A 16,068-nucleotide genomic window follows, 5' to 3' on the forward strand; every position below is an offset into this window, starting at 1 on the left:
AAAAGAATCTTGTGCATAGGGTGTACATGAGAGGTTCAAATCTATGGAAACTATACATACCATAAATTGCAAACAAAGTGGTTAAATCTAAGCCTGACTGAGAGCTGAAGAACATGCCCTAATGTACCAAATATTGGATGGGCATAAGAAAAGATCTGGAATAACTGACTAGCCAACACAGACAAGCAGACTCCAGTAGAAGAAAACAGGTGTGAGAGAATGAGTCCTCCCAAAAAGAAGCAAGAAGAAACCAATCATCCATGTAAGAAAGGAAATTCACACCCATAAATATGTTGAGAAATGTCCCCACAACTATACTAAAAACATAGGGAGCAGACACAATACTTAAAGAAAGAGCATGGAACTAGAAGACTTGATACAGATTGGAAAAACAGAAAATGTATGGAGAACAAGGCAAACAGAATGTGTAAAAAAGAAAGCATCCAATGTCAACCTTGGTCATCCATTGACCAGGTGAAAATGACCCTTGTGAGAAAAAAACCCATCTATCCAGACCCACAAGATGATTAGAAACTGTATGAAAGACAACAGGTTGATAACTTGTTTATCATCGATCTTCTTGGGAACCACAAAGATTAGAATAACGTCTAAGATTAAGGGTAAATATTCTTCTGATGCCATTCTTGGCCAAGAAATCCGAGATCACATCTTCTAGATAATGAACATAATCAGAGTTATAGGAAGGAACAGAAGCAGAAAACTAGAGAGGAGAGTACGAGAACTGGAGAAAGATGCCATGGGTAAGAATCTGAAGAACCCATTGGCTGAAAACAGAGATCAAAGGCTGGAAAGTTAACATGTCAATATGGGTTTCGTATAATACACACAAGTTTGTCTACACATCTGCACACATTAAGTATTTACGCTATAACTGTTGATACACCAAGTGCATCTTCACAAAATTTGGTAGACTTTTAATATTACAAGTATTTTGCATACACAAAATCAATTTTTTTAATAAAATAATTTTACTGAAGTTTTCTTTGGGAAAGTAAGTGTTTCATTACTAGTCTGAGTGCAAAGTGATTTCATGTTATGATTAAAAACTATTCTTTGTCCCAGAAATCTTAAATATTCTTTGTGCAATCTCTAAAACCTCCTAAAACATTTCAAGCATTTGTTTTCAGTAAAACTATATTTTATGCTATTTTCTATACTCTTAACTATATGAGTTCTGCCACTTAACCAACCTTACAACCATCATAAAAAAATTGGAAATATAAATGCTTTTTTGCACTAGAATGACTACATATTATAACACAAAAATATGAATGTTTATCCTAAGTAACTTATGTCTCATAATGCTACATATACACATATATATTTATTTTTTATATTGACCTTCCAGTCATGCCCAGTTAACATTACATTACTTGCCCTGAAGTAGGTCACATGCACTAATGTTACTGTATCCAATAAATAAAAGTGACCTTTAGTGTTCCCTGTCTTGGCTGTGTTTTAGTGGACTAGTATTTTGTAATATACAGTCCCATTTCAATTATTATACATCATATATACATGCATATAGATTATTTATTACTATTTAGAAAAAAATAAATTTCTTTCTTAAAATACAGAACAATAAATCAAGAAGTAAAGAAAACAATTATCTCTTCTTGCTACAACCTTACTACTCAGTTGTTATTGAACATAGGTTGCTAAGCCTTTTAAAATTTCCCACATGGAGGATATCAAACATTTTTTTAGGTTTTATATATCAGTTGAATAACCAAAAAATCATAAATAACTACAATGATACCACAGAATTTCAATATAATTTATTCAGCTTACTAACTAACATGTAATTATATTTTAAAATATATGAAACTTTTAGCAGACTAAAGATACAACCCACTTTTCTGATATCTTGGTTTGAAAGAACATGGTAGCCTTTTCACAGATTGAAATGACTGAGGAAACCACAAAGGGGACATTCTAAGCTGTTGATTGGTTATTCACATATCGTATATTGTTGTAAGAGTATATAAGGGGACCGTTTTAAAAAATGGAAAAGAGTTAAATGGGGCCACCAATTCTGATTCAGTACATAAACCATATCTCAGCATAATGAAAAGATATCAGGTTCTCATTTTATATTCTAGCTTATCAATATTAGTAATTTGAGTTCCTAAATTGTACAAAATTATAGATTTAGTATTTTCACATCACAGGCATCTAATTTTAAACAGTGCTGCATTCAACATACCACGTAACTCACTAAAATCTATATTTAGATGTGTTCTTTCAATATTTACTTTTAAATTAAGAAATTAACTCATATAATATTAAAGTTTGAATTATAATCTACAATTTGATTACAAACGTACTGACATAAGTTCATAAAATAGTTGTTCAATACAATTTTAATGTAGGCCAACAAATGCAATGACAAGATTTTTGACCCATGACCAATCACAAAAGGATTAAGACAGACAAATAGTCACTTTATCAGACTTGACAGGACATTCACGAATGAGACAAGCAATGATCCTGATGCAGTAAAGTGGGAAGATAAAAAAAAAAGAAGATTGAAAAACAGGAACAAAAAGAGGAGATATGGATTGAGCAGGTCTGAAAATAGGACCAGAAAGATGAGGTTGAGAAAGATGAGAAATCAAAAATGACAATGAGGAATAATGCCTGATCACTTTGACTCAGGTCATCAGAGAATCAAGTATGCACCAAAGATCTCCAGACAAAGAAAAAGAGCCAAACAAAAATTATAGAGATGAGTGAGGTAAGCAAATATTAGCTAGAAGAGTGTCATCACCCAATAAGCCCTAACAGCACAGAAACAGAGCAGAAATAGTACAAGTTAAAGCAATAAAAAGAAGAGAATGAACCTTTCCCAAAAAATCTTTCCAGAGCAAAATGCAGTGCCTCAAAAATAAGGTGAATTGACAAGAAGTAACGTAGGAGAGTGGTGAGAGAGAGACAAAGGTATGAAAACTGAGCATTAGAAAGTGAAGTAGAAGTTAAGGAATTCACCCCCAAGGTAGGTGAAAGAGGTTCCAGTGATTGGGAGCCAGGAGGGGGACAAAAAAAACAATGAAGAATGGATGTAAACCAGAACAAAACAATCAGGAGGGCAAGTAAGATGAAGCATGTGAGTATGGGTACACAGATGTTCAAGAAATTAGTCTGCATGAACCTTAAAAGAATGTGAAGAATAGAAGTCAAAGTAATGTTGAGTTTGGATTTCATACAGTAGAAAAGAAAAACTAGAAGACTCTAGAGAAAGAAAAAGAAAAGAGCATATCTCTGAAATTATGTTTAAAAATATATTGAAAGGGTATATATTTTCCTCCAAAAATAAAGCAGTATCTAGAACAAAACCTGACAAGGAAAATAGCTGATAAAAATAATCACCACATTGGTCATGTTCAAATTCAGGAGAATAAATGTCAGTCAAATGAACAGAAGGAGGAAGCCAAGTTGAGCAATGACTGTCATATCCTGCACAGACAAACATTCAGTAGCTACAAGTCCCGTGTTAATAAAGTCATTACCATCACATGATGAAGCAGAAATAACCATTACTTAAGAATTCATAATAAGAAAGCAGAAAAAATAAATCATTCTATTTTTATTTAGTAATGAAAGAAACCAGTTATACTTGAAGGAACTTTAACTTTCATAAACTACTGCAAATTTCCCATAAATTAATAGTATTATAAACATCCATTCAAGCTAATGCCAAAAGAAAAAAAAAGAATGAAGTTATATAAAATATAAATGCTTAAGGAAAGTCAATAAGCAAGAAGATTGTGTCATTCTTGATGACAAAAAAAACCACTTGAAATAAAAATGTATCTCAGAATGGCTGGTATGGGTATTAACACTTTTATTAATAAGGAGAGAATAATGTTTCAACCTTCCTAAGTCATCTTCAGGTTAACAAAGAGAGTTTGCAACTGACCATTGCCGAACACATCTTAGGGACAAGAGTATAAATGTGTACGGGATTGTAGAGGGCATTGCAGATGGATGTTAGGTTATTAATTAGTATAGGTATAAAGGTGTTCCTTTACAGTGGTTTAATTTTGATTTAGTTGCAGTATAAGTAGGGCTTCTATGGTTTTGCAAGTTTATATTTGTTTCCCTACTTCATATCTGGGAGTTTTCTGAATAAGAATGTGCCAAAGGTAGTGCCTTGCCTTCAGGCACAATAGAGCATGTCAAGGTGGTCCAATCAGGTAAAACATCCAATGGAAACTTCTTAAGAAACTGGAATCAACAAGTGCAGTCCTCTTGATAAAAAAAGAAAACAACATAAAAAAGTCCAAAAGAAGTGCCTTGAATATGTAGGATTATGGAAAAAAGTTAAAAGTAACAGTGCAGTTAAGGGGTATACCAGAACTAACCCATTGTCAACATAAAGTGCATACTTCACCCACATATGTAGCATGCATTATTACCAGTGTGACAGTGAGTTATATTAATGTGCCAGAGAAAAAATGAAATAATTGGATACGGCTATGGTTAAAGGACATGAATTCTATATGACTAGGCAAAGTGCACTCCACCCAGGCAAAAAACATATATAGGAATAGTCTTGGGGGGTATGTCAAGTGCAGTCTAATAGGGCAATACATCCAGTGGAAACACCCTAAGATATTGTGATCAATAAGTGTGGTCCTCCTGATCAAATAAAAATTCCAGGGGAAGTGCCTTGAATATGTAGGATTATGAAAAAAAAATTACAGGAAAGAGTGCAATCATGAGGTATATCAGAACCAACCTGTCATCAACATACAGGCCATACTTTATCCACATATATTGCAAGCTGTATTACTGAACAGAGTGACAGTGTTTTATAGCAACATGCCAGAGAAAAAAAAAAAGAGAGAAAAAGAATTAGACATGGCTATGGAGTGGCCAAGTGAATTCTGGCCAAGAAAAATCATCCATGGAAAAGCCTTGGGATATGTTGGATTATGCCAAATGTGGTCCATCTGGATAAGAATGTCCAGTGGAAGCACCTTGCATAAGTTACAGAAATCAACAAGAGTGATATGCTTGGGTAACACCCACAGAAAGCATCTTGGATACATTGGATTAGGACAAGTGTGGTCCATCCAGGGTAAGCACCATGAGACACACTGGATTATGTCAAGTGCAGTCTATCTGGGCAGAAAACATCCAGCAGAAGCACCTTCCATAAAAATATTTGTGACCAGGCAAAACATCCAAGAAAAATGCCCTGGATCCTAAATATTAAGTTATTAGGTGGTCAGTGGTCTTATAGAAACATTCTTTCTCAACAGTGAGGGTTACAGAAGTCTACAGATTAAGTGCTAATACAATATTAAGCATAACTGTATATCAACTGAATAATGTCACAAATAACATGTTGACTTACCCTTTTCAAAAGGTAAACACGTGTAAAATCACCAAAACATTATGTAGACGTGTATATAGTTTCTTACAGCAAAGCCACATCGGGCTATCTGCTGAGCCCACCAAAGGGAGTCAAACCCCTGATTTTAGCGTTGCAAATCCGTATACATACCACTGTACTAGTGGAGGACTACATTATGTAGAAGGTAATCTTCCATGAACAAGTCAGAATATGCCAGTCACATGAAATGGTGAACCCAATTAATGACCATAACAGGTGGTAGATCATGGAAAATGAAGGAATTCCATGGAACAAAGAGACAATAGCAAGACCCATGAAAGGAGGCAGTTAGCCACATAACACAGCACAGAATTAATTGAGAAAACTAGGTGATCCAAATCCAAATAGGAGTACAGGTGTGAAATATATAGAAAAAAATAGGAGAAAAGACTTAACAACATTCCTTAGCAGCCAATACCCAGGAAAGGAAGGCTGATTTAAAAAGAGGATAACATACAAGGAATAACAAAAGATGCAAGAAAGATTAAGGGCATAAATGTAGGAAAGAAGACAACTGCAAGCCAGGAGGAGAAAGAAATAGGTCTTAAGTGAAAGATGGTACAAGGAACACACTGAAATGGGTTCAAAAGGAGAAACAGACAGGGCATAATGGACACCAGTGAGATCCCAATCAGGGAACAAACATATAGTGTGGATGGAACACACAAAAGGAATGGAAAAAAAAAAGGAATTAACTGGCAAAGAGAATACTTTCCAGAAGTGGGAGAACAAAAGGTGGTTGACAGTTCAGCCCTATAATGAGCAAACCACATCAAACAACCAGGTGATGAACTGGGATTGATGAAGAACAGAAAAATGGGACAGTCAGAATCCAATGTAAATACATAAAGTCTACAATAAGACCAGCACCTCTGGTATAGAAAAAAGGAGGAAGGGCAAAGGGTATTAGCAAGGAAAAACATTATATGAGGGACAAGTCCCTGAACTGAGGCAAGGGACCAGACAAAGACAAACATGAAGATGGAGTCTAGTGGTGTTGAGATAAAATACATCCAATTGCAATTGATAAAGGAGCAGTCAGGAAAGAGTTAAGGGTAATGACTATTGCTCCCACATTGGCCAGAGCAGTGGGAATCATTTCTGAACCAGCTAATACAAAGCAACCAGTAAAACATGACAAGGAATAGTCTGGATAAGGGAAATGACTATGGGAAGATGTCTGAACAGAGGGTAGACACATAGGTAAAGACCACCTCCAATCTTAACTGAAAGCATCCTTCTTCAGAGCGGAGGTGTGAGAAAATGGAAATTCAGAAGGGTAATGAAGAGAACCCCCAAATAAAAAACTGCATCAAGTTAATAAAGGATTTCTCCAACTTGAGGAGAAACCCCACTGAAAAGCTTCTTGAAGAAATAAGGGATATATTAAAAATAAGAACGTCTGTTGTCCATGAAATGGTGAATCCTAAGATTCAGCAAGTGAAGGTGACATGCAAGAGTGTACCACTCATTGAAATACACATGAAACTGAAGAACTGCAGCACCAAACACTGAAAAACAGACACCCTTGTAAACAAACTGAAGAAAATGACAAGACACTGAGTCAACTGGAATAAAAAGATAGGTAGCTATCACAATGAACTTGGTCATCCAAAAACACATAGAAAAAAGCTCAGCAAAATGAGAAGTAGGACTCAATTGTGAAGCAAAGGGTCTCCAGGTAAGTATATAGCCGAGGCAAATTTATGATGGGTCTCCAAACTCTCATGCTTTTTTGTCGAGGGACAACTAATAAATGGAAGTAAAATCCCAGTTGATTAGTCACCATCATTTCCATAGCTCCATTGTGAAGGAAGTCTCAAACAGACTCAGCAAGACAACTGAAGAATGTATGAATCCTAGAAGGATGGATATCTGGGAAGTGGATATAGGAGGGGAGAAGTGAAATTGAAAGCAAAAACCTTCAGATAAAACCAATAGAACTAACAGAACTGTCATGAAGTGTAGCCAAAAGACACAAACTAACATACGTAGAGAAAGTATAGATTACAAAGAATTACCAAAATCTAGAAATCTGTGTTGTTTAAAAAGTATGTAAAAATAAACCTGCAAAACTCTTAAATTTGACCTAAAAATTAAGCAACACTTAAAGTGAAAAAAAAGAAGGAAATTAAAAGATAAAAACTCATAAATACTTAAGTCCACTCAAATAACCAATAAGACTGGACACAAAATTAAAACCTACCCTTAACAACATGAGAATAAAATGGCATGCAGTTAACAATAACAAATATTGACTCTAACCTAATAATCCACAACTAGATGTGACTAGTAGTAGAGTAGAAAGAAATGTACAAACTAATTAACAAACAGTGAAAAGAAGTAAAAGTAATAAACCAATCCACCCACAAATTGGCTGAAATTACAATTACTCAAACAGCAACTAACATACAAAACCCATACAAATACTGAATATTCAACAAAACAAAATAAATTATAAGTTTAAAATTAAACTAAAGTAACTGAGATGGTAAAAGAATTATAGAAAATCTACTACCAAATATTGAGCAAAGAAGATATGAAAGACCTAAATTATCATGTGTGAAATTAGGTCCATCCACACAAGCTTACACAAGAACTTGCTAAACACTGGTATGCCTACTGAAACTGAAGAATTCACACTGAAAACTTAAGACAGAATTCCTGGGGAAAAGAACAATACCTATTCCAGCCAATTACATATAGGCATAGTGACAGGTGGAAAGAGCCATATAAAACAATTTTCACTCAGTAGTTACATCCTTCCTCACAAATATTGTAACATAAAAGGAAGAAATCATCAGCTGAATGTAAGACACAAACTCCCTATGAACTAAAGCTTTTGCTTCTCAACCAGATATTCTGACCCTGAAATCTAAGGACTCGTGTCAGAACCATTGTGTACTACTGAGGGAAATTCACCATATTAAATCTCAAACACAAATGAACAAATTAGAATTCAGAAAACAGAAATTGTTTCTAAAACAAATAAGAATGAAAATCAAATATAAGAAGTCAAAACTGAAATAAATTAGTGATTAAGCACAATCAAAATTTTGAAGTAATATGAAGAGCAAGTTAAAACACGCATCTATAGACTATGTGTCAATCAAGAAAGTGATGATTGCTCCAGAATAGTAGAGAGAGCATGCTGTGTTAGTATAGATAATATGGTATAACTGGTGGAGGGTAGTCACATGATCAGCACATTCTGAAATGGCACAAAACTGACAGTATAAAAGGCTGGTGTGTAATTAAGAATAAACTTTCTAGCAATGCTGAGAAGACAAACAAAATCAAGACAGTTTTGGTATAAAGGGAGATAAGAGCATTTTTGAATTAAGAGTTTTCTTCTTCTGGTTCATTTCACTAATTTATTTATTTATTGAAATTAATAACATTGATGTTTTTGTTGCATCATTTAGTAATGTAAGTATGAAGTCTTGACTAGGCACAAAATCTGCATTTCAATTGTCTTAAGATTTTATTTTGGATTTATTTTGCTATTATAGTGTAATAAATCATTTTTAGTTGACTCTGATTGTAGTGGTGTTCTGTTTCAATCTGTTGCATGCTTGCCCTCAATGTATTTGAATAAATCTTTATTTTTACATTTTATGCCAAACTTTTTTTACATACTTCTTCTGATTTCCTAATTTCATATTTGGTTAACTCTCTATCTTCTAGTCTTCCATATCTCCTCTAATGGTAGTGAATATAATCTTCTATTTCCAGTGAGGCCTACAAGTGGCAGGTGGGTTTTAATTATGATAAATATAAGATACTGAATGTGGGTTATCATAATCTGAATTATAAGTATAATTTGATGGAAATAACCTTAACAATGTCAAGAAAGAAATGGATCTTGGAGTAATGGTTGATCAGTTTCTTAAGCCATCCAAGCAATGTGTTGTTCCTAGTGGTAAGGCAAAAAGGATTTTAGGTTGTATCAACAGAAATGTTGAATACAAGGTTACATAGATATCATTGTACAGGTCACTGTCTAGGCCACATATAGAGTAGTGTGTTCAGTCTTAGGCTCTTTCCCTTACGAAAGACATTGAATTGTTGGAAAGGGTTCAGAGGAGGATTACTAAAATGGTATCTGGATGGAGAGGTTGTCATATGAGGAGAAATTAAGATCCTTAAAATTGTTTTATCTTGAAAAAATAAAAGTTAAAGATGATCTGATTGAAGTGTTTGAGATTGTCAAATGAATTAATAATGCTGATTCATCAACATTTTTCATACTTATAATCACAAATCATAGAACCAGGGAATACAAATATAGACTTTGTCAAGGCAGAAGCTATCTTCAAATAAGACAATTTTATTTTTCAAATAGGGTCGTTGGTCTGTAGAATGGATTGCATTTGGATGTTGTGGATGGAATAAATTTAGGTAAATTTAAAAGAAAGCTTGAAAGATATATGAATGTTAAGGTATTACTTTAAACATTTTTTACTTGTCTAATATTTTTAGTTTGGTTCAGGGCATAGCACACTTGAGATGGGCCAAATGCACCCTTATTATCCCTAAACATTATGTTATTTAAAATGCTTTTCTTTAATTTTATCCTTTACATCCTTTGTAAGCCAATTTGTGTTTTTTACTTGCAGCCACCTTTTTGTTCTGTCCATAAGGAACATGCCCGTTTTGAATATTTAAGGTTAAAAAATTGTTTCCATATGTAATCAGTATCTCCAACAAATTTAATTGCCCAATTTACAGCATAATTCTTGTCTCATCTCTTCCAAAGTTGCTTTTCTGAAATTTGGAACCAAAATATCATTATTCTTTATCTCTATATGCAGAAAACTATTAAATATAATTAAGTAATAATCACTCACATGACAATTCAGCCTACTGTTAACACTACCTTTGTAGCTTGCTTCCACACTGTACTCATTTTTCTTTCATTATTCTAGCTATTTTTACTGTTTAATCCTAATCTAAAGTTGCTCTTATAGTTGAGTAAGTTGCCTTTAAAAACAAGCAAGCCCCTGCTCTACTTAAATGCAAATCACAAATCATTTGTTCCAAAAAAAGTTCCATTTTCCCATTGAACTAATTCCTTCACTCCAACCAGCCAACCTAAGCCTAATATTTAACCTTAGTAACATACTTATAATTCAATCCAAACAGTTAAGTCTTGGCAGTATCGATGAAAGAATTAAGCTTTTACAGTCCTTTTCTTTGAATGCCTTGTGTACTTAACAATTACCTTGTCTGATCAATTTTTCTCTACATTATTAGCTCCTATATGCATTACAAATGCTGTATCATTACTACTAGTACCCTTCACAATATCACTCCCTTTGTCAGTTATATCCTCCACCCTTACCCTGAATAACATAATTTAAGGGTTTTTCTCCCTATTTATCCCACAAACTATCTTATCCATACATCATACCAAATATTCTCTGATAATATAACAATAATATCCTTAAGATTTTCATTCCCATCTCTTGTTATCCTTTCCTCCTCAAGTTTATTGTCCATATGTACTCTTTATATCATAATTCAACCTACCTGAGCTCATTACTAACTAGTAGTCTCTATATCCTACACATGCAAAAACCTCAATTTCCTCCAAAAGTCCTGCTGCAATCTCCAACAATGTATCCTTCTTTTTCATCACTCCTATCTTATTTATAACAGCTTCCAAATTTTCTTTAAACCTACAAACTTTATATACAAATTATACAATTTTGTTGTTACTTTCCTCAAATGTTTTTGTCAGCCTTGAATTTTCAAAACCCACTCCTTACCATTGTTACATCTATCACAACAAACACTGATAACAAATTGAGTATTTAATAATTACTGAATTAGTAATAAATTACACTACTTAAATATATTTGTCACCAATTTAGCCAAGGAATAAATAATCAATACTAAATTAGTAAACACTTAACTGATTGAAAACAATGTTAAGCCTCATGTTAAAGTGTTTCACAATTTTATCACCATCTTATCTTCTCAATAAAAGTTTTTGTTTAATAGTTTTTATAGTTTAATTTTGTTGAACTTTAAGATGAGAAGTGACAATAACTTGCATAAGTAATCTTTATTTAAAGTATTTTCGTAAACTTATAATTTATCAATAACTAAATAAAATTAAATTTTGGTTGAAAATAAAATATTGCATGGCAAATGATCAATTTGAGACACTTAAAACTGGAGTGGTACCACTACTAATGTTACGTTACGTTACACTATGCAACAAAATGTTTACTTTTTCTTGTTCCTTGACATAAAGTGTTATTTTCCAATTGCTTATGGCTAAAATGGAAAAAAAAAAAAAAAAAAAAAAAACTATTTTTCTCTTCAAACTTTGCTTTTGTGACCAGGGAGCGTATAACGAAAACATGATGAAAGACTATATTTGGGGGCTGATACATGAAAGTGATTTACATTACAGTCACAAATCTGGAAAAACTACTCATTTCTAAACATTTTTGTATAACTTTAGTATAAATACATATAAATCTTGATTTATATGTTGTTTTATTCAGACCTTATGTAAATGAAAAATGTGCAAATTTGCCCGTTTTTACATGGAAAATAGATTAATTTCTAAATTTCATTATACATACACAGGAGCAAAGTTTGAAGAGAATAATGGCCGTTTTCTGTACTTTTATAACATAAGCAATTAAGAAATAACACACACTATCCAGGAACAAAATTTGTGTTATACAGTGTTAGTGGTGAAAACACGTTGAAATTATGTGAAGTATGGCTAACATCCGGCAGCCGGTAAACTTGGTCCACCGTTATATCACTAAACCTAACCCCAAGTACATTAAGCTTAATAAATGTTAAGAATAGTTGCACTTACATCATAAAAACTGGCCATAGTCGATCGTTTTTCATTATCATCGAAATGTAAATAATACGATTGTACAAACGCAGCTGCTATATCCTGATATAATGGATTCATTGTTTAATTTATTTTCACACTCAAAGATACTTCACAATATGTAGTTTGACACAAAATGTTGCAAGGGATAAGTAATTAAGGCCCGCCTTTTTACCATAAACGAATCGTTCCCCTCAAACGTTCACGCAGTCAATACGATACTATCAACAAATTACTGTGGTATTGACTAATTTGTATATTTACAAATAAAAATCAAAACAACACATTACATGCACATTAATTTCGAATTGAAAAAACATAGTATAAACATTAGAATAAAATGCAGCAACTAGGGAGATATTTTTCAAATACTAATAACTTTTTAAAAACGTATATTTTTATACATTAGTTCTGCAAATTAAATTATTTGACTTGAAAATAAAATTTTTACTTCCTAAATGAACAACGTTTATAACCAAAGAAAGTAATTATACTGTGATTTCAAAACTATTTTTATTGCTGTCCTCTTCATTAAATTTACGCCCGTTTTATGTTTCTTTAAAAATAAATTTTAATTCAAATTTCCATAAAGGATTGTTGCAATATTCTACAAATTTGAATAACGCATGTTTTTGTTTTGTTGTTGTTTTTTAACAAGAAGTTACATCGCGTTTATTCTGTATTGTGTACATCCTGGTTAAAAATATTGCCCTCAGACTTACGGTTTAAGCCACAGACGAAAATTTGTATCAAAAATAATGTTTTGGTGAAAAATTATTTTTGGTCTGGCTTACTGCATAAGTTTCATTAAACATAATAAGTTCTAGTACATTTCAAGTTTAAACGCTGTTTTCGAAAAATTAATTTTGAAAAACAGAATTTGAATGAATTAACTTTACCGGATCGGAAATATGTAGTATATATATTCATACCATGTATTTCTACCTTTTTGTTCTTATATAGTATTATTCTAAATGTATTAATCGTTCTGTGTAAGTGAAATTTTCACATAACTTATGGTCAAGCAAATCATTAAGTTTGTTTTGTTTTTAATTTCGCGCAAAGCAACTCGAGGACTATCTGCGCTAGCCTCCTTAAATGAGCAGCGTAAGATTAGAGGGAAGGTAGCTAGTTATCACCACCCACCGCCAACTCTTGGGCTACTCTTTTACCAAAGAATAGTGGAATTGACCGTCACATTATAACGCCTCTACGGCTGAAAGGGCAAGCATCTTTGGTGCGACGGGGATTCAAACCCGCGACTCTCAAATTACGAGTCGAACGCCTTAACCCACCTGGCCATGCCGGGCATAAATCATTAAATTCTTTCGTTTCATTCTCCTGCTGAAACAGCGGTAAGTATACGGATTTAGAACGATAAAATAATGGGATCGATTTCTCTCGGTAGACACAACAGATATTCTAATGTGAATTTGACATTAGAAAAACACACACAAACTTTCGTTCTAGATGCTTTTCTTACTTCGTAATTTTCTGAATGTTGTTGTTGTTTTGCTGTTTTGAATTAAGCACAAAGCTACACAATGGGTTATCTGTGTTCTGTCCACCACGGGTATCTAAACCCGATTTTTAGCGTTGTAAGTCCGCAGACACACCGCTGAGCCACTGGGGGTCATTTTCTGAAAGTAACACTTGTTCTATCCTTAGTCTTGAAATGAAAAGCCGCAACCGACATAGGTGGCATACAGGCCAGGAGAATATAGTATTATAAACTTTTATATGCAATACTGTGATCTCTTACATGTTTCTCAAACTCAAGCTCTCAATTTCAAAGTAAAGTCTGGGTCCTTTCTTTAACTTGTGACATTAATAAGTTCTTAATAAATTTCTTTAGAACTAGTTAGGAGCGTTTAGAAAATTTGCTATTTAATAAAAGCACTGTCCTTTGTTTTGTGTACATTGTTTTGATTGTTTGTAAGTGCAAACAAAGACTACTTTTACTATATTTTTACACTCTGTTCAGTTTATTTATTTCTCAAACTTAATAAGTCAGAGAACCTAAAATTATTTCATGATAAATATTCCCAGTCTATTATTATCCTGCAGACTTGTCGCATTACTCTAATGCAAATCAGTTTGACCTGAAAATACCACAGAGTGAATAAAATGGAAAATATTCTAGTGCCGTGATCACATGATATTTTATGTGGAGTTTTGTGTTGTTGTGTATACGTACTTTTGCTTCAATTAGCGTGTTATTATTATTGAAAATGCTTGATGTTTGACAAAATAGCATTTTCACAAATCAGAGAACTTATGACCAAGAGAGAGTGTTAGTTTTTGCATGAAGGTAGATGATTGTATGGGAGGATAGTCAGATTCAGAAGTCCTGGATTTCGGACATATGCCAATACTGCAAATGTCTATTACATTTTTCTTGTTGTCGCTACAGACTTAAAGAATGAGAAGTGCAAAAATATAATGTAGTAATAATAGTTGATTACTCCATAATATAAGGAAAGTATGGACAACTAAGTGTTATCATGGTTGTGTGGTGTCTGACGAATCTGAGGCAAGATGAGACTATCTGTGAAGAAGTCTTTGACAATCAGATTACCTCCGCCTAAGTTTTAGTCAAAACCATCAGAAACTAACCATAGGAACTACTTAAGCAGCAGGTCAGATGGTAAGCGCCATCTAAGTTAGGAGGTATCCTATCAAAGTGAATGTGGATAACAATGAAACCAGAGGCCGAGTTCGTGACCCCACAATGATTTTTAGTTTCAATACTATACCTTACAAGATATTTCGTGTATTTTCAAGAAATTTCTCAAGCTTTCAGCTCACATTATAAAACTTTTATAGATAAAAAATGATAATATTTATTGAAGTATTTTTCCTAAAAATTTAGTAAAATGTAAAAAACAGACACTATTATGTAGCTATCATAATTTTTGTGGTATTCTAACTATGCCATAACAACCGTTATATGAAAAAATTAAAAAGCAATTGTCACAATTCTTATATTCGGGTTGGCCAGGTGGATTTAGGTATTCGAATCGTAAATCGAGGGTCGCGGGTTCGAATCTACGTCGCACCAAATATGCTCGCCTTTTCAGCCATGGAGCGTTATAATGTAACGTTCAATCCCACTATTCGTTGGTAAAAGAGTAGCCCAAAAGTTAGCGGTGGGTGGTGATGACTAACTGCCTTGTGGAGAAAAGGCTAGGACACTGGAATAATATATTTTTCTGAAGGAATAGAGTAAGCTATTATATTCACAATTTTTTTGTTTTTTAACAGAAATTTTAAAGCTAAATAACAGAATATTAAACCAGATCTAACTGCGTCTAAATCTCGAACGAAATGTAACAAAATCAAACATGACGTCATAGAGCTCATTGGTACCAAGTTTGTCTAATTAAACTACAGCGAACCTAACCTAACGAACAATTTCCAATTATAATTTTCATAAATATAATTACACTTCATATAAATATACTTTGAAATTGAAATAATTGATACTGCATCTAATTGCATTACAGTGTTTCAAATTTGGACAAGTTTCAGGCATGACGTCACGTTTCATTTCGTTCGAGATTTAGCTGCTAATCCAGATCTGACATTTGAAAGACAGTTGGCATCACTACCCAGGATTGACAAATGTTTCGTACGAAAACTACTAGATTATCTTGCATCTCCAATGACGCATGCGATCTTGAGATGGTGCCATATTTACTAGCAACCAGTGGTGCCACTGTCAAAGTTAATTAAGATTGTATTAATATTTTCACCTCGAGAACTTCCCTTAAGTTAAATA

At 33.3% G+C, this 16,068-nt stretch overlaps 1 protein-coding gene across 4 annotated transcripts in view; it reads right to left on the reverse strand.

Moving 5' to 3' along the window:
* Window positions 1-12,700, reverse strand: part of LOC143240669 (putative nuclear transport factor 2) — a 32,445-nt gene extending 19,745 nt beyond the window's left edge. Inside the window, exon 1 of one of the 4 annotated variants that reach the window (XM_076483477.1) lies at window positions 12,267-12,700. In XM_076483477.1, the coding sequence (XP_076339592.1) occupies window positions 12,267-12,307 (41 nt within the window). In that variant the 5' untranslated portion in view covers window positions 12,308-12,700. Of the gene's footprint in view, window positions 1-11,660; window positions 11,696-12,266 lie in introns of those variants that run through there. The other 3 variants (XM_076483474.1, XM_076483475.1, XM_076483476.1) reach the window with 3 other exon arrangements.
* Between the last annotated feature and the right edge of the window lie 3,368 nt (window positions 12,701-16,068).

The sequence above is a fragment of the Tachypleus tridentatus genome, chromosome 13 (genome assembly GCF_004210375.1).
Source record: "Tachypleus tridentatus isolate NWPU-2018 chromosome 13, ASM421037v1, whole genome shotgun sequence".
NCBI classification, from domain to species: Eukaryota; Metazoa; Arthropoda; class Merostomata; order Xiphosura; family Limulidae; genus Tachypleus; species Tachypleus tridentatus.